Source organism: Chionomys nivalis, chromosome 2, assembly GCF_950005125.1.
Source record: "Chionomys nivalis chromosome 2, mChiNiv1.1, whole genome shotgun sequence".
NCBI lineage: Eukaryota > Metazoa > Chordata > Mammalia > Rodentia > Cricetidae > Chionomys > Chionomys nivalis.
This window is the reverse complement of record NC_080087.1, coordinates 109,839,386-109,865,467: the sequence shown is the minus strand read 5'-3', so window position 1 is coordinate 109,865,467 and position 26,082 is coordinate 109,839,386. Positions and strand designations below refer to the sequence as shown.

General features: G+C 40.3%; 1 protein-coding gene across 3 annotated transcripts in view; it reads left to right on the top strand.

Moving 5' to 3' along the window:
- Dis3l2 (DIS3 like 3'-5' exoribonuclease 2) overlaps window positions 1-26,082 on the top strand; it is a 381,117-nt gene that overhangs the window by 247,418 nt on the left and 107,617 nt on the right. For all 3 annotated transcript variants that reach the window (XM_057762692.1, XM_057762690.1, XM_057762691.1), the window contains one exon: window positions 12,695-12,774. In XM_057762692.1, the coding sequence (XP_057618675.1) occupies window positions 12,695-12,774 (80 nt within the window). The remainder of the gene's footprint in view (window positions 1-12,694; window positions 12,775-26,082) is intronic.

Genomic DNA, 26,082 nt, shown 5'->3' with positions numbered 1-26,082 from the left:
TATATTCTTTCCTATTTGGTTGGAGTGTTCTATAGATGTCTGTTAAGTCCATTTGCTTCATTACCTCCAACAATTCTCTTAATTCTCTATTAGTTTTCTGTCTGATTGACCTGTCCATTGGTGAGAGAGGTGTGTTGAAGTCTCCTACTACTAGTGTATGTGGTTTGATGTCTGCCTTGAGTTTTAGTAATATTTCTTTTACATAAGTGGTTGCTTTTATATTAGGGGCATAGATATTAATGATTGAGACTTCATCCTGATGAATTGTTCCTGTTATGAGTATAAAATGTCCACCTCGATCTCTTCTGAGTGATTTTAGTTTGAAATCAGTTTTGTTAGAAATTAGTATGGCCACACCTGCTTTTTACTTAGGATCATTTGCTTGAAAAACCTTTTCCCAACCCTTTACTCTGAGTAGATGCCTGTCTTTGTGGTTGAGATGTGTTTCTTGCAAACAGCAGAATGTTGGATCCTGTTTTCGTATTCAATGTCTTAGCCTGTGCCTTTTTATAGGTGAATTGAGACCGTTAATATTAAGTGATATTAATGACCCGTGGTTGTTTACTCTGGTTATTCTTATTGTTTTTGTTTGTAGAGTTTGTGTGTCTCCCTTCTTTGAGTTGTGCTGTTGAAGGGTCGCTAGATGCCTGAGTTATTGTAGGCAGTGTTGGCAATGTTGGATTCCTTGGGCTGTGATTTTCCTTCTATTACTTTCTGTAGGGCTGGATTTGTGGCTACGTATTGTTTAAATTTGTTCTTATCCTGGAATGTCTTGTTTTCTCCATTGATAGTGAACGATAGTTTGGCTGGGTATAGTAGTTTGGGCTTGCATCCATGGTCTCTTAGTTTCTGCAGTACCTCTATCCAGGACCCTCCGGCTTTCATGGTTTCCATAGCGAAGTCAGGTGTAAGTCTGATCGGTTTACCTTTATAAGTTACTTGGCCTTTTTCCTTTGCAGCTCTTAATATTCTTTCTTTAATCTGTATGTTTTGTGTTTTGATTATTATATGGCGAGGGGATTTTTTTTTGATCCAGTCTGTTTGGTGTTCTGTATGCTTCTTGAATACTCAAAGGAATATCTTTCTTTATGTTGGGAAAGTTTTCTTCCATAATTTTGTTAAAAATATTTTCTGGGCCTTTGAGCTGTGACTCTTCTCCTTCTTCTATCCCTATTATTCTTACGTTTGGTCTTTTTATTGTGTCCCATATTTCCTTAATGTTTTGTGATGAGAATTTGTTGGTTTTGCTGTTTTCTTTGATCAGTGCATTTATTTTCTCTATGGTGTCTTCAGAATCTGAGATTCTTTCTTCTATCTCTTGTTTTCTATTGATTATGCTTGTTTCTGTAGTCTCTGCTCGTTGACCTAGATTTTCCATATCCAGCTGGTCCTCATTTTGTGTTTCTTCCTTGCTTCCATTTCAGTTTTCAATTCTTGAACTGTTTCCATTACCTGTTTGATAGTTTTTTCTTGTTTTCCCAGGGTATCATTTACGTATTTACTCATTTCTTCAAACTTTTTGTTATACTTCTCATCCATTTCTATGAGGGCGTTTTTTACATGTTGTTTAAGGGACTCTATTGCCTTCATAAAGTCAATTTTTTCCTCTTCTTCTGTGGTAGGGTGTTCAAGTCCTTGTGTTGTAAGATCATTGGGTTCTGGTGTTTTCATGTTGTTTTTCAGATTGTTGGGTGAATTCTTGCCTTGGCGTCTGCCCATCTCCTCCTAACGATGCTATCTTATGGATCTTTTAAAACAGGATCAGGTTTCCCTGCTGGCCAGGGGCCCCGCTTACAAAATGCCCTCGCTCCGTTTCCTAGCTCCCGCCGCAGACCAAGATCCTTCTCACCACTCAGAAGGATCTTCAAGACCAAGACCAGGCTCCCCGTTCGCCAGGGACCTCGCCAACAAAAGGCCTACCACTCTTCAGGCCAGTCACCAAAACAGAGAAACTCCTGCTGCCCTCTGCCCCGATCTCCCGACCCAGCACCCAAACAGGCTAAACTGGGTGACCCTGCGGCCCCGCGGAAGGGAGGGCGAGTGAAGGAGGCCCCTGGGTGCAAGCTGGGATGGGTCAGGTATAGAGAGGTCACAGTAGAGGAGGAGGAGCTCCAGCAAAGGGTACCCGCCCTCACAGACTAACCGGGAGTCCAAGGGTTCGGGGAATGCCCCCTCTCCGTTTCCTGTGTCCCGCCGCGGGCCAAGAACACTCTCCCCACTCAGGAAGGTCTTCAGGGACAGGACCAAGCTCCCCGTTCGCCCGTGGACCTCGCCACTAAAAGGCCTACCACTCTGCAGGCCGGGCCCCAAAAAACCTACTTGATTTAATTGTAGTGGGACGATCTGCTCTCAGTGTGGGTTTCACTGTTTCATGCTTGGATTATCCCACATTTGCCGCGTCTGCGCGCCGGTGTCTCCGCCGCTTGGGCCTGCGCGCTGGTGTCTCTGCCCGCCTCTTGGGCCTGCGCGCCGGTGTCCGGTTTGGTCTTTTCATGGTGTCCCAGATTTCCTGGATGTTTTGCATTAAGAATTTTTTGGATTTGATGTTTCTTTGATCAATGAGTCTATTTTCTCTATAGTATCTTCAGTGCCTGAGATTCTTTCTTCTATCTCTTGTATTCTATTGGCTATACATCTTTCTGTAGTTCCTGTTCATTTACCCAGACTTGCCATATCCAGCCATCCCTCTGTTTGTGTTTTCTTTATTACCTCCATTTCGGTCTTCAAGTCTTGAACTGTTTCCTTTACCTGTTTGATTGCTTTTTCTTGGTTTTCTTGGATATCTTTGAGGTATTCATTAATTTCTTCTTTTTGTCTTCTCTTAAATTTCTTAAGGAGGTTTTTCATTTCCTGTTTAAAGGTCTCCATCATTTTCATAAGGTTACATTTAAAGTCGTTTTCTTCTACTTCTTCTGGGTTAGGATGTTCAAGTCTTCCTGTTGCCTTTTTGCTGGATTCTGGTGTTATCATGTTGCTTTTCAGGAAGTTGGAGGAATTCTTGCATTGGCGCCTACCCATCTCTTCCTTCCAATGAGGCCAGCAGAGTCTTGGCGTCTTGGTCCACTCTTTGCTGTGGCTGACTGAGTACTTGGGAAGTTTTTTTGTTTTGTTTTGTTTTTGTTTTTGGTCTGCCCTTCCTTAGGTCCCCTCAGCACTGAAGCAGGCTCTCAGATCCCCTCACCACTGAAGCAGCCTGTGTTGCAGGGTTCCAAGGACCTTGCAGGCAAAAAGGCAGGCTCTCCAGTCCCCTCAGCAAGGCAGCAGGGTGTCTTGCAGGATTCCAAAGACCTTGCAAATGAAAAGGCAGACTTGGGGGCAGGGTGGAATTGGAGAAAGAAGGCCCAGTAGCAGGAGAACTTCCCCCTGGCTCTGCGGGTCCCCTCAGCCCTGACATAGGTTGCATTGGGGGTTCTAAGGACCTCATGGAAGAAAAGGCAGGCTTGGGGGCAGGGTGGCATGGGGTAGAGAAAGCCAGCAGCAGGAACACACCTCACTGGATAGCCTGAAAAGCTTAGGGAATTGGGGAGGGGGGCTGGATTCTGTCTCCCTGGTAAGGTCCCAGAGAGGGGTGCTTCTGGCTGTCTGGCCTTGTGGCCACCAACTCACTTCTCCTGTCCCCTCAGCAAGGGAACAAGGTCTCTTGCTGAGTGACAAATCTTTACAATGTACAAAAGCATTATCTGACAGCAGTATTCAGAATTTGACTCTGTATAGAAGTCTATTCTTGGTCCATATTTTATAGCTCTTTGTCCTAGCATGCCCTTAATCTTAGCATACATGGATTTGTTTGTACTCTGCCTTTCCTCTCAAAAATTTAGCTTTTGGAAGCGTGCAAATACTATATATAATACAGTGACTTTCTTAAATTTAGGAAATAGGTCAAAAGGTATCTTTAAGTAGGAAAATAGGTGGAACCAAGGCAGAAGCTAGAAACTGCAAATAACGTCTTCTAGAAGCATTTACAGATGATTTTTCTGAGTTTCCTGGGACCAAATCAAATATAGAAACTTAAACATAAAGCATAACAATTCATGTATCTGTGAGATCAGCTCACATGACTATTGCCTTGTATTATGCCAACTGTACCCACAAGTATGCATAATGGAGTACCAACTGCTCAAACTGGCTGCTGTATCCATCAGTTTTCCTGCATTGAACAACAAAGCCCCCTGTTGACTTCTTACACTGTTTCTCATGGTGGGCCTACATGGTGCTCAAGCCTCTTATAGGCCAAAGGTTGCAATAGAGGTCTGTGCAGAATGTTCCATTGCAGGTCACTGATCTCCAAAGGCACTCCCTTGAAGAACCCAGCTTCAGGGAGATGCTATACCACAGAAAAGTGCCAGGGGCAGATAAGTCTGGCAGCAAATGTGTCTTGCAGAATTTACAGATACTTACTTAAAGGCATTAAGAAGTCCTGTAATTAGGAAATTAGCCCAGCATATACAAATTGATCGAATGTTCTCATTTAATGTATTAGAAACATCATTCTAAAGTTGTTCAAGGGCACATAATATGTTTATCAGTGCTGAGGATCAAGCTTTGTGATTAAACAGTTATTCTGTCCCTGAGCTACACTCCCACTCTCTCACATAGTAAACGTTTTAAGCATACTGCCTATGTTACATCAATTCTCCTATTGTGTCAAAAAAAAAAAAAGTATGGGCCTATCCCAATCAAGCAATATTGATTAATTTATACAAGTGAATTTGTAGATTGAAGTTTCTGCCCCATCCAAGTCCACAGCTGTTAAGTCCCAAAGAAACACACAAACGCTTAAATTTATTATAAACTATTTGACCTATTAGCTCAGGCTTATTATTAACTAGCTCTTAAACTTAAGTTAACCCATAATTTTTAATCTATGTTTAGCCACATGGGTTGGTACCTTTTCTCAGTGAGGCATTCTCATCTTGCTTCTCCTGGGTCTGGCTGGTGACTGTGTATCTGTCTTTCCTCTTCCAAGAATTCTAGTCTGGTTGCCCACCTATACCTCCTGCCTAGCTACTGGCCAATCAGCATTTTATTAAATCAGTATGAGTGACAAATCTTTACAGTGTACAAGAGCATTAGCCCACAGCACTGTGAATTAATATAATTCTCTTGTACCATGAAATCATACTCTCTCGATTTGTTTTTGGCCATTTAAAACTACAAAAACGGGGGCTAGAGATATTGGCTCAGCATTTAAGAACACTGGCTACCCAGGTTTAATTCCCAACATTCACAAGGCAACTTAACAGCTATCTGTAACTCTAGAGGATCTTCTGGCATCTGCAGACATCAGGCACACAAGTGGTGCACATATAAACAAGCAGTCAAAACACATAAAATAAAAATATGTAATAAAATACAAAAGCTGATCTTGGCTTTTAGGCTGTTTACAAGCAGGTGGCAAGCTATACTTGTATGTGGACCCCCCCCCCCCAATTCCAAGGACCACTTGCTCAGCTTTTTGTCACAGTCCTGAGTACTGGACCTCATTGCTCACTTTAACTCAGACTTTGTTTCTGACTTAAGAGTGGACCAAAAAGATTATGATGGAATAAACTAGGATTTTACTCAGAAAACAACTGTGAAAGAGCAAGGGAAAAAACAAAAACATTACACACTAGCCATAGAAGCTGAACTGTATTGCCAATGAGAGGCTATGTTTCAGGCTAAAAATGTCTTAGTAGACATTAGCGTTCATTCATTGTGTTTATAGGAACAAATGCCCCAGAGTCCCTGGAGACATTTACAAAGATACAACTTACTAGTTGATTCTTCAAATAAATTAATAAACATCCCCTGCCCAGACTAACAGCCTTTTTTATTTTGACCTAGAGGGACATTCTTTCCATTTCTTATGATGTCATTGTGATGAAATAAAAGGATCAAGCCACCCCTAGTAGTCCATGTGACATGTCAGATTTAGTTACACAAGTATTTTTATTGAGTACTGAGTGTTCATGAAACATTTAACTAGGTTTTATGGAGGAGACAAAAATGAGCAAGGAGCAATGTGTCCTTCCTTCACCTTGTGGACTAAGTTCAAGGTCCTCCAGATTGTACAGTCTGTTACTGTGTAGTCAGAATCAGTTTACTCTTCTGGGAGTTTATGTTACCATTCATCCAACATTTCATCTTATACTAGTCATACCAGCTAAATTTTAAAAACTAAATAAATGACTAAATGAATGAATGAATACAGTAGATGCTAGCATGGATGTAAGGAAAATGAACTTTTTTTTTTTTTGATGGCGGGAGTGAAAACTGCTGCATTCACTGTAGAAGTTCCTCACTGAAGTCAGTGTACCACATGATCCAGCTATATCACTCCTAAGCAGATTTCCCAAGAATTCTGGCATCCTACTGCAGAAAAACTTGCTTATCCATATTCATTGTTGCTTTATTCACAATAGCCAGAAAATGGAGACAGCTTGGATGTTCATCAATGAATGGGTAATAAAAATGTGGTACATATACACAATGGAATATTATTAAGCTGCAAAGAAAAAAATGAAATTATAAAATTTGCAGGTAAATGAATGGATCTGGAAATCATTTAATGTCACAGATTCTCTCTCATATGTAGATGCTAGCTTTGAATCTTTAGATATGTGTGTTTAGATTGGAGTGCCCATAGAAGTCAAGAAACTAGTAGTTAAGAGGGAAGGATTTCAAGAAAAGGGGAATAGAACACAGACACTATGTAAAGTGGAGAAAGGGAATGAGAGTGGCAGGGAAAGAGGCCAGAGAGATGACTCAGTGATTGAGAACACTTGCCACCCTTCCAGAGGACCTGAGTTTTTTTTCCAACACACACACATCGGGTGGTTCACAATTGTCTGAAATGCCAGCTTCAAGTGATCCAATACCTTCTCTGGCTTCTGTTCATATAATACACATACATACACTCAAGCATATATCATAACATTAAATAAATAAATCTTTTTTAGTTGGGGTAGAGTAGGGAAAGACAGGGTAGAGAAGAGAATATGGGAAGGGATAGCTAACACTAAAGACCTTTGTAAATGCCACATGGAAACCTACTACTGTAGAAGCTTTCTAAAATATACACACATATAAAAGGAGTTTAAATGGAGTTATCCTACACACACACACACACACACACACACACACACACACACACACTAAAAGCTATTGCCATTGTACTTGGTTACCTCCAGAACTTGATGGTAAGACCCTATGGCTGAAAAAAAAAATTGAGTCATAGGACATGGAAGATCAAGCTAGTACCAACCTGAAGCTTCCTCCTACTGACTAAATGTCATGTTGTTGGAAGGTTCTGTACATGCGACTGGGGGTGGAGGAAGTAATTTGCAATCTTACCCAGCTGTGAATCCTGAGAGCTACAATACTGACAGACCTGACAAGATGCGACTACTCATGAAATAGTGGCACAAAAGTTTTAAAAGCAACCAATTACTTTCTGGTTGGATTTAAAGCCTACGTCATAAGGAGGAATTCATACCTGGTACTTTAAACTGGACAAAAACCTTGTGGCTGCCTGGGTCATAGGCTTTCAGGGAAAACCTAATACCATCGTTCTGCTAAATGAACTTAGTAACAAACTGCCTCCTAAATTAATCTTTATACACATAGATTAGTACATATCTTAATCCTCATCAGAGAAGCTTCTTTTTGTAGTGGATGGACATTAATACAGAGACTCACAACAGGTCAATATGCAGATAATAAGAATGACCAGCTCTAAATGGAACATCCATATTGCAATTTCTTTCCACAAGGTTTGAGAGTCATTGCAGAAGAGGGAGCAGAAAGATTGTAGCAGATATCTGAAGTGAAATAGTATTTGTTGGATGTGACAGCACTGCTGCACATAAACTTAGAGCAACTGTGACTGCACACATAAGACTTGCACGAGATCAAGCCAGCTGAAATTCCAGCATGGATAGAGGAAAGGCTCGTGAAGTCTCACCCTGAACTGAGGAGCTCCTGGCAATTGATGGCTGCTGGGAGAGGGAGAGTCAGTTTTCTTTAGGAATGTGGTCATTGAGAGGCTGCCTATTCACCAGTAGGTGATCCTATGCCCACACACTGAAAGGAAGCACTAAAAGGATTTGTTTTGTTTGTTTGCTTGGTTTTGGTTTAAAAGTTGCGAAGTTAGAAAGAAAAAGTGGTGGGGTGAGGATTGAAGGAATTGGAGGGGAGGGGATGGGGTAAGGGTTTGATCAAAATACACGTATAGAATTCTCAAACACTAAAGAAATAAAAGTCTAACTAACACACACACATCACAATTTTAAATTATTTCTAAATGAACAAGCAGTAAAATTGACCTTTATTTGGTGTGCATGTTCATGCTTTTAAATCATGTATAGATCTTAGACACCACAGATAAGATTAGCAAGATTCTACTGCCCTATAACACACACACCTCATTCCCAGACGCTGACAACCACTGATATGCTCTCTGTCATTATAAAACTATACTTTTGAGAATGTTGCAAACAGGACCACACCAAACAAACTGTCTTCCTTATTAGTTAACTTTACTTTCATGTTGGGAACAGATTGAACCTAAGGACTCAGACATGTTCCAACACTCTTCTACTGAGTTGTGTTTCCAGTCCCGTTTGTTTATGATTTTTTGTTTTTGGAGATTATAATAGAATTACTTCGTTTTCTCCCTTTTCTTTCCTCCCTCCATCCCCTCCCATACACTTCTTACCTATTTCTCTTTCAAATTCATAACCTCTTTCTTTAATCATTGTTATCTGTTTGTATGTGTGTATGCATATGTGTATGTATTTTTAAATATATAAATACAGCCTGCTCATTGCATATAATTTTACTTGTATGTATATGTTTTCAAGGCTTAACATTTGGTATTGGATAGCCAGTTGATGTGCTCTTCCTTGGAGAAGATTGTTTCTCTCTACTCAGACTTACTTAGTTGCTGGTAGTCCTTTGTCTAGGGTTAAGGCCTCGGGGCTTTCCCCATTCACATTAGAGTGACTATTGCTCTCATCTTTGTTTAGGTCATGTTTTGACAGCTGTGTTGGTGAGACTTCATGGGTGTAGAATTTCCGACATTTCTTTTTAAGAGTTTTTTTTAAAAAAAAAAAATACAATCTTTTCTCATTTTACATAGCTATCCCTGCTCCTACTCCCTCCCCTCCTCGGACTCCACTCTTCCCTCTATTCTACCCCCCATCCACTCCTCAAAAAGGGTAAGGCTTCCCATGGGAAGTCAACAAAGTCTTACACTTCATTTCCAGGCAAGACCAAGGCCTTCCCCCCTATATCTAGGCTGAGCAAAATATCCCTCCAAAAAGAATGTGCTTCTGGATGCTAGTTCAAGCACTAGGGATAAATCCTGATCCTATTGCCAGTGCCCCCACAGACTCCCCAAGCCTCACAACTGTCTCTCACATTCAGAGGGACTAGTTCAGTCCTATGTAGGTTCCCCTGCTGTCAGTCTGGAGTCACTGAGTTCCCACTAGCTCAGGTCAGCTGTTTCTGTGGATATCCCATCATGGTCTTGACTCCTTTGCTCATATTGTTGCTCCTCCCTCTCTTGGGCTGGTCTCTGGTAGCTTGGCCCGGTGCTTTGCTGTAGATCTCTGTATCTGCTTCCATCAGTTGCTTGTTGAAGATTCTATGATGACAATTAAGGTAGTCATCAATCTGATTACAGAGGAAGACTAGTTTAGGTGTCCTCTCCACTGTTGCTTAGAGTCTAAACTGGGGTCATTCTTGTGGATTCCTGGGAATTTCCCTAGTGCCATGTATCTCGCTATCCCTTTAATGGCTCCCTCAATCAAGGTATCTTTCTTTTCTCTCCCTCACTCTTCTCCCCCTTCTTGAGCATCCCATTTTTTCATGTTCTCCTTCTCCTTTCTCTTTTTTCCCTCCCCTTTTCCTTATACCCTCTCTTCCCCCCCCCCACCAATTTTCTCAGGCAGTCTTATCTGATTCCCCTTCCTAGGGGAATCCACGTACATCTCTTTTAAGGTTCTCGTTACCTAGTTTCTCTGGGATGATGTACTAAAGGCTGGCTGTCCTTTGCTTTACATCTAATATCCACGTCTGAGTGAGTACATGTCATGTTTTCTATCTAAGTCTGGAATACCACACTCAAGATGTTTTTTTTCTAGTTCCATCCATTTCATGCGAATTTCAATTTTTTTTTTTAGTACTCCTTGTGTAAATGTACCACATTTTCTTTATCCATTTTTCAGTTAAGGGGCATCTATAATGTTTCCAGGTTCTGATTATTCTGAATAATGCTACTATGAACACAGTTGAGCAAATGCCCTTGTGGTATGAATGTACATCCTTTGGGTATATGCCCAAGAGTGGTATTGCTGGGTCCCAAGGAATATTGTTTCCCCATTTTCTGAGAAACCACCACACTGGTTTCCAAAGTGGCTGTACAAGTTTGCACTCCCACCAGCAATGGAAGAGTGTTCCCCTTACTCTACATCCTCTCCAGCATAAGGTATCATTAGTGTTTTTGATCTTAGCCATTCTGACCAATGTAAGATGGTATCTCAGAGTCATTTTGATTTGCATTTCCTTGATGACTAAGGATGTTGAACATTTTCTTAAGTGTCTTTCACCCATTTGCAATTTTTCTGTTGAGAATTCTTTATTTAGATTTGAACCCCACTTTTTGATTGGATTATTTGGTAATTTTATATGTAGTTTTTTGAGTTCCTTATAAATTTTGGAGATCAGTCCTCTCTCCAATGTGGGGTTAGGGAAGATCTTTTCCCATTCAGTAGGCTACCGTTTTTGTCTTAGTGACTGTGTCCTTTGCCTTACAGAAGCTTCTCAGTTTCAGGAGGTTCCATTTATTAATTGTTGTTCTCAGTGTCTGTGCTACTGGTGTTATATTTAGGAAGTGGTCTCCTGTGCCCATACATTCAAATTTGCTTCCCACTTACTCTTCAGTGAGGTTCAGTGTGGCTGGATTTATGTTGAGGTCTTTGATGCATTTGGACTTGAATTTTGTGCATGGTGATAGATATGCATCTATTTTCATTCATCTACATGTTGACATCCAGTCAGTTATGCCAGCACCATTTGTTGAACATGCTTTCTTTTTCCACTGTATAATTTTAGCTTCTTTGTCAAAAATCAGGTGTTCATAGGTGTGTGGATCAATATCACGGTCTTCAATTCTATTCTATTGATTCATCTGTCTGTTTTTCTGCCAGTACCAAGCTGTTTTCACTACTGTAGTTCTATAATAGAGGTTGATGTCAGTGATGGTGTTGCTTCTGGAAGTTCCTTTATTATATAAGGTTTTTTTTTTTGTCTATTCTGGGTTTTTTTGTTTTTCCATATGAATTTGAGTATTGTTCTTTCGAGGTCTGTGAAGAATTGTGCTGGGATTTTAATGGGCATTGCATTGAATCTGTAGATTGCTTTTGGTAAGATTGCCATTTTTACTATGTTGATCCTACCTATCCAAGAGCATGGGAAATCTTTCCATTTTCTGGTAGCTTCCTCAATTTCTTTCTTCAAAGACTTAAAGTTCTTTTTGTAGGTCATTTACTTCTTTGGTTAGTGTTACCCCAAGATATTTTATGTTATTTGTGGCTACTGTAAATAGTGATGTTTCTCTGATTTCTTTCTCAGCACTTTTATCATTTGTATATAGGAGGGCTACTTATTATTTTGAGTTGATCTTGTGTCCTGCCCCATTACTGAAACGGTTTATCAGCTGTAGGAGTTCCCTCATTGAATTTTTGGGGTCACTTATGTATACTATCGTATTATCTGCAAATATTGGCAATTTGACTTCTTCCTTTCCAATTTGTATCCCTTTGATCTCCATGTGTTGTTTTATTGCCCTCACTAGGACTTCGAGTACTGTGTTAAATAGGTTTGGAGAGAATCAATGAGACAAAGAGTTGATTCTTTGAGAAAATCAACAAGATAGACAAAACCTTATCCAAACTAACCAAAAGGTAGATAGGGAATATGCAAATTAACAAAATCAGAAATGAAAAGGGGACATAACAACAGATACAGAAGAAATCCAGAGAATCATCAAGTCATACTTCAAACACCTGTACTCCACAAAATTGGAAAATTTAAAGGAAACGGACAATTTTTTGTATAGATACCACATACCCATTTTTTGGCATACTCTGTTTACCTGTATGGGAGACAGTGCAGGAAAGCAGCTGTAGCTGTTCCTTGAAGGACCCACTGCCATATATTCAAAGAGAAGACACTAGAGTGAACAGAAATCTTGTTGGGAAACCTCTTTCCTAGGAGCTGCCTCCTGGCTGCCTGAAGTTCTCTCTTGGGGCAAGGAGAAAAGGAGAAGTTGTTGTCAGATCACAGAGAAGAGAATAGTGATCACACCTTTGCTCTCCCAGTCTCACATTCCTCCCTCCTTAGATAGAGATTGTAGATGTTCTTTACAGCGGGTCACATGTGCAAAATTAACTGTTGTTTAACATTTGATGACAGTGGATTATTTGTGCTAATTCTGTTTTCTTTCTTCTTTTTCTTTCTTTTTTTTAATTCTTTTTGTTTTATTTTGATTTTTGTTTTTTGAGACAGGGTTTCTCTGTGTAGCTTTGGAGTTTGTCCTGGCACTAGCTCTTGTAGACCAGGCTGCCTCAAACTCACAGAGATCTGAGTGCTGAGATTAAAGGGTACATCACCACTGCCAGCTGCTAATTCTGTTTTCTATCTTTCCTAGAAAAGACTGTATATTCACCATTGATCCATCAACTGCTCGAGACCTCGACGATGCACTCTCCTGCAGGCCTCTCACTGATGGTAGGATGGAAATTTCTCTGCTGCCATGTGCAGTGGGCCACCCACATTCCCATGTGCTGGATACCCATGTCTGTTTCCATGAGTTCCTTAGGCACCTTAATGGGCAAAGATGGGTTTACTTCATTTCTGAACTTGGCTATACAAGCTAAATGTTGAGCCCCTGTGGAGGCTGTGGTGAGGGAGAAAATGAAAATGTCCTCTCACTAGCTATATTGGGTCTTAGAAGAGGAAGCCATGAGAGCAGAAGAGCTGCTTCTAACCTTGGCTCACTCCAGCATCAGTATGACGGATAATAGGAAGACACCTATGGGCTCTACTCCAAAAAAGACTGGAGTTTCCTTTAAGCTCAGCATGGAGGGTCCTCCCTCAAGACATAATGTGCAGTGGGCAGAAGGCACATCCTCCTGATACATATTTGTCTAAGCCTGACCTGCAGAAGCCCCACTGCTCCTTGTAGCGCTTTGTCTATTAAGAAAATTGTGAATGGCAGACTATTAAGGGCCTTTTAAACATTCTTGAAGCTGTTAGGGAAAAAAGGCAGGATTGCAGTCAGGGATGACTGTAGTAGGAAAATAGCAGCTGACTGTCAAAGGCCATATGGAGGTGTGAGGAAAACACCTTACCAATTCCCTCTGTGTCCAAAGATACAGTTTTCAGATACTTCTGCTCTTTCTGGAGGGGAGTCTTGATGACTATTGTGACTTTGGTTAATCTTGGAGATTACCTTGGGCTAACATGACCTTTGACAGTGTACCCACGAGGCATGCACATCCTTTTGATTTTAGTCTGCTACAGAGCATTCGTGCCCCACCTTCAAAGTATCCATCCTTCATCTTCCTCTGATGCAAACCTCTGCATGTTTCCTTCTCTGTTGTAATAAGCAGTGATGACTAGTAGGCATAAATCAAGAGAGAACATGTTGACCAAAATTGCTTAGCTTCTTTTTGTAGGAGCTATCTCCACCTACCCCCCAAAATACTCCTATGGCTAAGGCTCATCCAGGCTAGGCAGTGCTTGCTGCTGAGCTGTATCCTCAGCACATACTCTCAGTTACATGTTTCTATAATCTAAAACTAGAGCAGCTTATGTATGAGAGCAAACTTCGGCCCAATGTCTGAGCAATCTCTGCTGTACACAGAGGTCTGAGCAAGCCTGCTCTCTCTGCATATCCTTCTCCAAAGCACCATGAACAATGCCTTAGGCAGAAGCCTGGTGGTGCTGGACCTTCCGTGGGCTCCAGCTCCTCTCTGTTAGTGGTTGAAAACAGCTGCTCCACTCACTCGCTCCAGTTTTATAGTTGTTTATGGCAGGAGTATAATGTCTGTTTATCTCTGCTAGCCTCAAACTCCTAAACTTGTAGGTATAGCAGGGAGCTAGAATATGCCCTGCCTCACTAACCCTGCACAGCGGCATTATATCTAGTGTGCAAGTGTGTGAGGAAGGGTCTCATGAAGAAAATGGGTTAAAAAAATTACTGCAAGAGAAACAGATTAGTAGCAAATAATGTTCTTTATTTGTCAGACCATGGAAAACCACACAGACATTGTTCAGCAGGAATTCAGACACAGTGAGGAAAATAACTTGTCAAAAGACTGAAATAAAAGGAGAAGAAGTAAGCCAGAGAAATGTCAGAGAGGCTTTACAAGTGTAGGCATGGAGATGGGAGCAAGGTCCACTAAGGATGAGGTCAGATGAGATGAGGAAGAGAAGTGTAGAAACAAGTAGCAGAATAGAGAAAAAAAAGACAGAGGTGGCTCAGCCTGGATGTTGAAGAACTACCCACAGGTAGACACTGGAAAGTCAAGAGGACATGCTGGTTTGGGAGAGGGTATCACATGAAGTTGCCTGTCTTGTGATACGTATTTGTATGAATTACTGCTAGCCTATTTTAAAGGACAAGAGAATAAATAAGCTGAATAGATGATGTCATAAAAGTATAGTAGGAGAGCCCTGGAGGAAGGTAAGAGACACACCCAAGTGCAGACAGTGAGCGGCTTAGGACAATGGGGTCACGAGCAGTTTTCCTCTCTGCTCTACTTTCCAGATTCTGTCATGTGGTAATAGTAGCTTGATCATGAAAAGACTTTGTAGTAAAAAGTTATGAGGTGCCAGAAATCACAAGCTGCCCAGTAGTCTCCCACTGCACCAGGTTATCAGACCCTTCTGTCTGCTTGCATTCCAGAGAGACAGTTGACATCTGTGCATTTGGCGGGGCAGCAGCAAAAGGAAGAAACCAGGGAAGGCTTGGGAAAGGTCCAAGGTGGTCAGTCAAGCATTTTTTTTTATGGTCGCACTTCCATAATTGGCCATTGTGACAACTGATTCTGCCAAGATCATTTATCCAGGGAGATGAAAAGCAAAAAAGGCAAATCCAGTTTGGATTGAGATGGGGTTGGCTAAGTTCAGATTCCCTTAGTTACCATTTCATGTCAATTCCTACTTAGAGGAAAAAAATATTTACTACTTCAAAAAAATTATGTTTTCAGGTCATATTTACATAATATGTGTTTACTTAAAGAAAATACTGTATAAAAGCTATTTTTTCCTTTGGTCCCACAGAAATCGTCTAAATGACTATTCTGTGAAAAATAAGATACACAGACAGGTAGAGTCTAGCAGTGCTCACGCTATCTTTTATAGAGTGCCAGTGTGTTCCGTGTCTTTCCTATCAGGTGCAAGATATAGACAATCAATTGTGAAGTATTAAAATTAACTTAGAGGGAGGGAGTGTGCCCCACACTTCCCGTCCAAGGCAGAGCTTCACCACTCATCTGATCTGGGGTTCACTCCTTCCTTTAGCCCAAATACATAGCTAAGGGGAAGGAACACTCAACAGCAATGGCAATTCTTTCATTTTTGCTTAAGAAAATATTTAATAACAAGTGGAGTTGTAATGATATCCCAGAATCTAAAGAGAGTAAATCCCAGCTCAGTATTTTATGATTGTAACAGATTGCTTGCAGCACACCTCACAGTTGACCTCACCACTTTAGTGTGGGAATACCACAGCTGTAAGCTCATATTCTGGTTCCTAATTACCCTTGCACCATTCACTTTATTGAATATCCAGATTGCATTTGAACTTGTTACCTTAAAGGCAACCCAGTCTGCCATAAGATTGTGTCACTCTTTTGAAATCCTCCCCTGCAAGGTTCAGAAATAGTTATCTTTCTGCAGTTTTTCACTTGTTAGTCCCATTAATCTTCCTTAGTGCCTTACAGCACAAATACAGTGTCTCATGTGAAAACTCTCCTAAACAAGAGCTATCATTTACCTTCCAAACCACACCATCTCTTTCCTGTCTTGTGGCTGATAAAGTGTGCATCCATTTGCCATGTCATAGGGTCTTCCTGCCTCTGTGAAGTCTGGGGTGTATGGCTTGTAAGCTCTCCTGGCGAGTTCAACTTTACTGGATAGAACTGGGATCTGGCTAATAGGTGCCTATTCTGCTCACTTACTGCTTCTCCATAGTGCCAAAGAGCAAAGTGTTAGGCAGACAGGTCGTGGTTTTTAGCTTTAGTTGATTCTGGACCCTCACGATTCTCCAGCACCGTGTGTAGTGTGTGATCTCTAATGTTTGCTCTGTCATTGAACAGGGCAGGGCTGTCCTTCTCAGGCTTAGAAGTGAATGAACAGAAGAGCAGAACAGATGCTAATGACCTGGGTTTCTTTTTAGAGTGATGAAAGAGTTCTGGAATTAAATGGTTGGTAGTTATACAATTTTGTGAAAATATTAAAACCATAGAGGGATAAATGAGTGAATGAGCAAGTGAGTGAATAATGAATGAATGATGAATAATAAAAATAAATAAACAAATCTAAATCCACTTATTCATGATGCTTCCTGGAAATTAGAATTTATACCTTATCCATAGTTATCGGGAGTTTTAGTGGAATATCCATCCGGGTGCCATAGTCACATTCCTTTCACTTAACCAGGGTCATCCTTGTGGATTCCTGAGAATTTCTCTAACACCAGGTTTCTGCCTAACCTTATAATGGCTCCCCCTATCAAGATATCTCTTTCATTGCTCTCTCCTTCCATCCCTTCCCCAACCCCCATCTTCTTGATGCCTCATGTTCCCATCCCCCCATCCCCTCCCTTTTTACTCCCCCCACCGCAGTTTACCCAGGAGATCTTAAGACACAGTGTGTATTCACTCATCAGTGTATATTAGATATAAAACAAAGGATAACCAAGCTGTAGTCCGCCATCCCAGAGAAGCTAGGTTAAAAGGGGGACCCTAAGAGGGACACACATGGAGGGCCTTGTGAATCTTTCTAAACCCCTCCCTGCTACTTCCTGTGTCTCTCTGCGTGTATCCTGGATCCTCCAAAACCTCTGTGACTAATTTGGTTAGCCAGTTGCTTACTCTGCCCTCTGATTCAAAGGAAACTTTATTGGCAGTCTCAGAGTGTCACTGCAAACAAATATCCCACAACATTTCTGCCTATAATCCGTTTTTGGTTGACCTCATGTACCACAATTAAAACATCTGACCTTTTTTTTTTAAAAAAAAAAAAAAAAGAAAAGAAAAAAAAGAAAAAATAAATAAAACATCTGACCTTTTTATTTTTCTTAAAATTTTTATAAATCATTTCTATCAAAGTATCATAAGTGTGAGATCCAATATCAGCTGTATTCCTGATCCATTCATCTATGGGTTCTGATTGCCTTTCAAGGTTAATCACCCTTTTGCATTCCTAATTAGTATGTTCAAAAGCCAAAGATTCAATTAATATTTTTCTAACTTCTGGATCTGATATTATTCTATGGACAGCTGAAGTCAATCTTTGTAAAAAAAAAAAAATCAGTGAAGGCCTCTTTTGGGCCTTGTATAATTTTAATAAATAACTCAGCCCTCTTTCCCAATTCTTCAACCTTGACCCAAGCATTCCAGGCTGTTGTAAACAGCATACTGCAAACCAGCATACTGACTGACCTTCACCAAGAAGCTGATCTTGGGAAATATCAATACCTCTATTCCTATTTCATTGTTATATGGTCCTAGCTTCCTCTTTCTGCCATGTTTTCCATTGTAGCCGAGGACCAGCTTCCAATACTACTATAGCTAAATCTTTCCAGTCTTGGGGGATAATTCTGTTCCAGGTTGCCCATGAATTTAACATCTGCGTAACATAGGGTGAAGGCACACCATATGAATGACTGCTTCTTCAAATCTCCTCAAATATAAGATTTATACAGGATTCCAGTTAACTTCTGTATAGCCTAGGGGGTGCCTATTATCTGGTGGTCATATTGTATGGTAACTGGATAAATTAAGGTTGGTTTTCTAATAACCTTGGACTAGTCTTCAGTTTCATAATGCAATGGTGCAATAGGTTCTGCTGTAAACTCCTCTGTCTGTGTAGAAATATTTTTCTGAGTTTCACTAGTAGGTCTTTCTAAAGCTTATATCTTATCAGTCAGTTTTTCATGTTTGGCATAGATATCAAACCACTTTTTAAAGAATAAAATATGAATTACCAAACTGATAATAATTATAATAGACATGTCAATCCAGGCTATTTTGATTATTTATTCATTTATTTTTCCAATTTTTCAAACTATCCATTGTGGAACCATATAGAGTCATAATTCTCTGCATCATAGTATTCCTCATTCATAACATGGGAAAGATTTTATGGTTGTTTACCATCTGGTGTCCAGTGCATGGCATTAGATCATGCAGCAGTGAAGCCCTCACCTCTTCCCGCCACCACTGACACTGCTCGGGTGGCAATCCCCTATGAGTCAGAGGTTTTTCATGTTATGGTCTCCCTTCAGAAACCTCCAGCTAGATCTCTTCCCTCACTGCAAATTTAAGGATCCTATAAACAGTGTTCTTTAGGTACTATCTTTCATTGTTGTGCCTGTTCCCAATCCTGTCACAGCTCAGGAATCTGCACTCTCTCTCTTGGGACCCATAAAGAAGCAGTCTGTGGTGTTCTCACTCATTGCTGAGGCACTTGGCAGTGTTATCTACTTCCCTTCTTCAAAGCTCGGTCTTCCTCAATCCAAAGGACCTGCTTGCTCTTGGTTCTATGTTGGAGACTGCTGAACTGTCGTTCCCCACCCCCCCCCACACACACACACTAAACACCCTGTCTGTCCATAGACAGCTATAGGACAGGTTCCCCTCTGAGCCTGTTTCTTCTCTGTCCCCTGCTGTCATAAAGACATTGTCCACCATAAAACTAACTTCTTTAAAAGACAACCATAGAATCCCATTGTCTACCTTCTCATCTCAGGACTGTTACTGGGGGCCTTTTCAATAGCCTTCCCACCCTCACTGCTACCCATTATATTTATTGCTTTACTGCATTGTACCATCAAGGAGCAGAACATGTCACTTCTCTTAAATCTGATTGTACATATGGACTAAGTCCTACCGAAGCGCTTTAAGGCTCGTCCTCTACCTCCTCTTTCACTTACCCCTCTTCCCAGTTACAACACACACATACACACACCACATATACATCCCCTACATGTACCGACATACCACATACACATACATACCACATACACCTTACATATACAAACATACCACATATACATATAATACATACACATTCATATCATACACATGAGCAAGATAAAACTTTGCATAGTCCTTTTCTCCTAGCAGAATGAATTGTTCCTACTTGATTATATTAACATGTTTTCTTCATGTTTCTAACAACAATAAATATGATTACTTTTGATTTAACTCCCCTTTTTTCTTGTTTTCCAGGGCAGAGTATTCTTGACATGTTTATGTCTCAAGTAACATGCCTGTTGCCCTAAACTTTAAAAACGTTCGGTGTTGTCATACTTAACCAGACAACCTGTGGTATACTTACAGTAGTTCACTTCTATTTTTTGTTTGTTTTTTTTAAAAAAAAAAACTTGTTTGTTTATTGATTTGCCTTTTTCATTTTTCTGTATTTGTAGTTGCTTATAGGTTTATATCCTGATCTATAAGCCTGCTTCACTTTCTGGGAAGCTTCTCTAAACTAATTATGTTTCTTTGGAATTGGCATAGTCTCTCCTTGTTTCATCCCCATCTTTGAACTCATATGTCATGTCTCGGTGATACATACAGGATCACTGAATTCTGTCTTATGATTGTGCTCTTTGTCTAGTGCAGTAAATTTTGTTTACCTCATCCCCAGGGTTTTCTTATGTGAGTCACTGGCTACCCTACATGCTTTTCTCTCTTCATGCCTACAGCCTTCCGAGAGACTCATCACAAAGTCCCTGTCTGTATCCTTGTCATTTCCATCCAAGAAATTACTAACTCAGGTCTACTATGGTCAGAGAACTTACCTTACTCCTTATAAATGTCTGGGAGTTTGATTATATCTCGACTTTTTTTTGGTAAATATTCCGTGTATACTTGAGAAACACATGTTCTCATTGTTGATAAATATTGGTAAGTGTCAGTAAAGGCACTATTGCTTAGTCTTCTGTGTCCTCGTTGCTTTGCTTTCTTCGTGCCTGTGTTAGCCTTTCTTTGCTGTGACGGGTAAGTACCAGAGAGAAGCAGTTTTAAAGGAGGACCACTGTGTTTGGGCTTGAAGTTTCAGAGGTCTCAGTCCAAGGGCAACTAGATCCATTGCTTTGGGCCTGAGGCAAAGAAAACCTTGTGTCAGTGAGAGTGTAGAAACCAATGACCTCACAGCTATCAGGAAGCGACCTTTCTGTAGTATGTCTCTTTTATCTCCAGTATCTACTTTGAAATTGCTATAGATACTCCAATTGTTTGTGTTTAAATTGTATTATCTTTCAGCTGGAGAGATGGCTCAGGGCTTACGAGCACTGGCTGCTTTTTCAGAGCTCCTAAGTTCAATTCCCAGCAACCACATGGTGACTCACAACCATCGCTAATGAGATCTGGCGCCCTCTTTTGGTGTACAAGCATACATGCAGGCAGAACACTGTATACATAATTTATAAATAAACCTTTTTTTAAAGTATGTTTTTATCTATCTTTTTTCACCCTCTTTTTAAAAAATATTTTAGATTTTATGAGGAAATTGTAGACAGTTGAGGGTTCAGATTACTCTGTGGCTAATGCTACAACTTTTAACTTTTCTTTATATTTAAAGTGAGGTAGTGGTAGGTATCTTGGTTTATTATCTCTAATACTGTTGTCCAATTAGAGGAGGAGATGGAAGGACACTCAGGTGCTGAGATCGATCTTTGAACAAGTTTTAAAAGTCTTCTCACTTGATAGTGTGATTATTTATAAAGTTTTTTTGTAGTTAAAAGACTTTCCTTTTGTTTGACCATTTTCACAATATGAAATTCAACTAAATTGTTTGTGTCAAGTTACTAACATCAACAAAACAGAATTTTCTTAGTATTCAAATGCATCAGAAGTTTGTCTGCTTATACTTTCATATACATATTAAGACCTAAATTTGAGACTTAAAAGTTAATAAAAGATGTCTTAGAGGCTGTAGAGATGCATCAGCAATAAAGATGTACTGCTTCTACAGAGGACCCAGGTTCTGTTCCAGAAGCCTTGTCAGGCAGCTTACAGATTCTTGTTGATTCCAGCTCCAGAGTAGCCAGTTGCCACAGGCGCCTCTACTCACTTGCACGCACCCACACACAGACATGCACATGTGCACATAGTTAAAAAATAATAAATCTTTTCTGAAAGATATCTTAATTTTTATTTTTAAAAATAGTTACCACAAAAGTAGCTTTATACATCATCAAGATGCATATACAAGCAAAAGTTTAGGTGCTCTTAGAAGTACATGTAATACACACACATTTAGTTTGGTTACTCTTTGGAGGTAATGATGAATATTTAATCTTACGCTGTAACTTAGCCTCTGATAGCTCTGATTTGGATAGGTTTTAATGTAGAAAGCATTACTAAATGCTAGATTCTCTAAATTATGGTCAGAAAGGGCCAATTCAAGAAATTCTAATAGTCTGGGCCTGAACAGTCGCTCAACATGCATGACAACTCTCAGAAGACCTGCATTGTCGGTCTTTAATACATAGAAAACACTTATAAGTACTGATTTTTCTAAAAGAAAAAACTATTAAACACATTTCAGAAATCATCAATACCTAAAATCAGATGCTTAGACCATAATTCAATTACTAATCATAAAGGGTGTGTTAAGAAAAATTCATCAATAACAATAAAAAAATCAACAGATTTAGAAATTTTTATATACATTTCTCATTACACAGTTGCCAAATTAAAGTTTATCCATAACATGTTTCCTTCTCTTCTTCCCTTCCACTCAAATGAGTGGCACAATTCAGAGTGTACTTAATGTTGTCCTCCAGAGTGCCTTGACGAACGTAAGTTACCTGGTTCTTTGTGTCTGTTTATTCCTTCACAACTTTCTGCAGAGTGCCTCATGTTCCCTTTTTTACGTGACCTCAGCGGACCATCTCACAAAGGGAAAGTGGCTTTCTCTAACAGAAGATATCTAGATACCCAAAAACCGTCTGTGGAGAAAGGTGGGCAGACAACTGGTCCCCGTGCGCTTGTTCCCTGTGGCCATGCTCTTCTGCTTGCTGACTTCGGTGGCTGACAGTACTCGTTAAAACTTTGCATGAACAGGAAGCCCATAACCTTCGCTTAGTACCTCCAGCACAACTGGAGACAGTTAAAGGAGGCAGTAGCTTACGTCTCCTGCGTTCAAATTTAGGTCCACTTGGGCCTCTACCTGCTCCCACACTGTGAGCAACACACCTTGATATCTACCCCTTAAAAGTCTAGACCTAAGAACTTCTAAAGAAAACCTTAAGTGACTTTTGTGGAAAGCTGGTCTCAGGACTTGACCCTTCCTGGGAAGAGTATCACTAGGGAGACTTATCCCTTTTGGAGAAGAATGTTCCTGTGCCTGTGGCTACTCTACAAACCACAATAAATGAATTATCTTGTTAGCATACTGCTTTGGCAGCATAAGAGAAGCAGGTCGTCTGGTTGTACCATGTGGTAAAAGACTGGGTCCACAGCATCCTCTGCTATGTCAGCAGCTTGAAAGAAGCCACACCTCCTTATGCTCCTACCACCATGAACAGTGTATCTTACCATGCCTGGAAGTGACACCCCTTGCCTTCTCACAGGATGGAAAGGTAGAACCCCCAGAATGGGGAGCCGAGCTTTAAGGGAGGCTCACTGGGAACAAATATGTGTGTATCTCAGCTTCCCATTGTTAGATTCTCATCTAGTAGCTTACCTTACACACATTTAAAAGATGCTTCTTAAAGTCGAATCCACACTGAACATGTAGACTTTGCCCTTGTCGTTATTCCCTAAATAATATATCAAATAACTATTTACAAAGCATTTATATCATATTAGGTTTTGTAGGTACCTAGAGATTATTTTAAATGAGTATATGCATAGATTGTGTACAAATACTTCAGTAATTTGTGTTTGTGTTCTGCAAATACTGCCGTACTTTATAAATGGAACTTGAGTGTTCAGGCCCTTCAAAGTCTCCTCACTACCTGTGGCTGTCTTAGCTGACCAATTTCTCCCATATGGGCCTTAAGCCTTGTGGCATTTGTATATCAGGCAGAATGCTGTAGTTTGAACTCTCAAATTCAGTCCTCCAGTCCACAGGTTATTCTTTCCCCTGGTCCATCCACTTCCACGAACAGAATCGTAAATCTGTGATTAAATGGGGTGTTTTGTCTTCAAAATTGCGTACTGTGCTGAGAGGCAACTCACTCCTAATTACCAAAGTTTAATCTGTTGTCTGTTGAAAATGTGCCATATGTATTTTTAAAAAATAAAACCTACACGTAGCATTTAATTTCACCAAAAACTATCTATAAAATCTGTTCCCTGTGTTGAGAATGGAACCTTATCCACTCTTCAATAGATTTTGGAAGAGAAAATTTCCACTTGAGGGCAATTTTCCGCTCAGATACACTTCTGGACTTTGTCTCTGACATCTTCATGATGCCCTGTGCTTTGCCTCTTCCCTGGGAAGTCATTTCTAATCCCAGTTTTGAAACATTGATTTTTTTTCACCCTCTTGAAGTCTCTTAGGTCAGCAGGCATTCTGACCTCAGGCAAATCACAGGCAACTCAAGTACTTGATCATAGACAAATCTTATTCTGGTAGCAGGGTTCATAAGGAATTTGGGAGGAGAAATGAAAAATTCTGTAGGTCCATCAGCTCAGAAGGAAGTACGCATCTTCTCCATTCATCTGGGGCACTGGTGACTGAACAACTCTTAACTGTCCTTGATGGATTTTTTTTTTTAACTTAATTGTACCTTGACTCAAAATATCCAAATAACTGAATAGCCATGCAAGGGCTTTGGCATTAAAGTGGGCTTCTGGGATACATGCCAATGCACTCCTGTTTTGAGGAGAGGATATAAGTGGAAAGATTAAGTGGAGAGACAGCTCCACCCCTCTAAATCTTATTCCTATGTTCCATTCAAATCTTGCTAGCCTGATTTCTGTGGGGTCCGGACTTTGGAAATTCTCTCTCTCTCCTCTCTCTCTCTCTCTCTCTCTCTCTCTCTCTCTCTCTCTCTCTCTCTCTCTCTCTCTCTCTCTCTCTCTCTCTCGGATGTCTCAGTGCACCTTGTTAAACCAGATTTGGACCCCAGCCTGTTCATCTGGTTCCAGCTTTGCTGATTGGTTCCAGTTTCCTTGCTCATTAAAGCCAAGATAATCTGGCACCCACTAGTCAGGCATCCTCAAGTCTCTGGCACCAAGGTAAACCTTAAAGCCAGTGGGAAGGCCCAGTGACCCAGCACTCCCAATTGCTTGGTAAGAGACAGTCTCAGTGTGCCAAAAGGAGCCCTGGGATAGGAGCAGAAAAATGGGCGTCATTGCTTTGCCTCTGCTGTCCCTAGAAGTTTAGGCCTGTCTGTGATTCCCTGAAATTCTTTCCTCAACAATAAAATAATAGTTTAAACTAGACATTGTTGCAAGTTTCTACCAGTTGCAAATTGTAAGTATATGAAAAACAAAAAGAAATAAGTCCCTTTTATATCTGTTGTTGTGAAAATAACAATCATACTTTAGCTGTGCTAGCTGTAGTGTATTCTAATGATGATTTTCATAGAGCTACAATTCTAGTACTCAGGAGATGGTCTAAGAGGATTAGAGTTGGAGGCCAGCCTGGCTTACCTATGTAATCTTGTCTCAGACAAAACAAAAAAGCAAAAACAGTAAGTTAAGTCATCTGGTAAAGGCACTTGCTGTCAAGCCTGATGACCTGAGTGAGTTTGTCCCCAGAACCCACACATGGTGGGAGGAAATCACCTCCTGCAAATTGCCCTTTAAACTACACAGGTGTGCATGATCAGAGCACAAGAGTGCACATATGCACAATAAATAAGTCAAGAAAGAAACATTTTTAAAGGAAATAATGATAGTTACTATAACAAAATGAGAAAGAACAGCATTCCTGTTCCAAAGGAAAAGATTAGCTCTGAGCGCCACATTCTCTGATCTCTGAAACAAAGGTAATAATATCTAATTTAGAATTGGTGGGAAAATTAAATAATTCCTCAAATCCCTGGCACTTAGAACTGTGTTATATAAACAGTAAGTGTTCAATGACTATACTTAATTAATATTACTACAAAAATGGAAAGATTAAACTTAACCTGGAATCATCCTAAGAGTTGTACTTACGGGAACAAATGTGCAGCTGTATTCAGAAGCTGAGATGTGAACAGAATAGAAGATCCAGAAGCACCTACTTTATACCCGTGCAACCTGGGTTCAGCTCAGTGTCACCGCAGTATAGTGAAGAGAAGGTTTTACTGATCAGTAGTGCCAGGTCAAGTGTGTAGCCTATATAGGAAGGAAGTGGGGTTTGATCCCTGCTTTGCACTATACATAAAAATGAACCCCATGTGACTCATAGACCTACCTGGGAAAGGTAAACCATTAATACACCAAGAATATGGCAGAATAATAATTTCATAGCCTTAGGGAGCCAAAGGTTTCTTAAGCTAGGCATGAAAAGCATGATCTGGCATGGTGGTGGTGAATGCCTTTAATCCCAGCCTGGGAGCCAGAGGCAGGCAGATCCCCAGGAAACCTTGTCTTGAAAAACCAAAAAAGCAAAGAAAAGACTTACAAGCTGGATTATCTGTTACTGTGATAAAATACCATAACCAAGATAACATATAAAATAAAGGGTTTATTTGATGTGTGTGTGTGAGTGAGCACACACACACAGTAGTTGATAAGCTATTCTTGTAGCAGATTTACATTTTTGCATGTATAAATTATGAATATAATTTTTGTTTTGTCTGCTGTGAAGTTAGAAAATAGTTTCTCCTTAATGCAAAGAAATGAATGAATG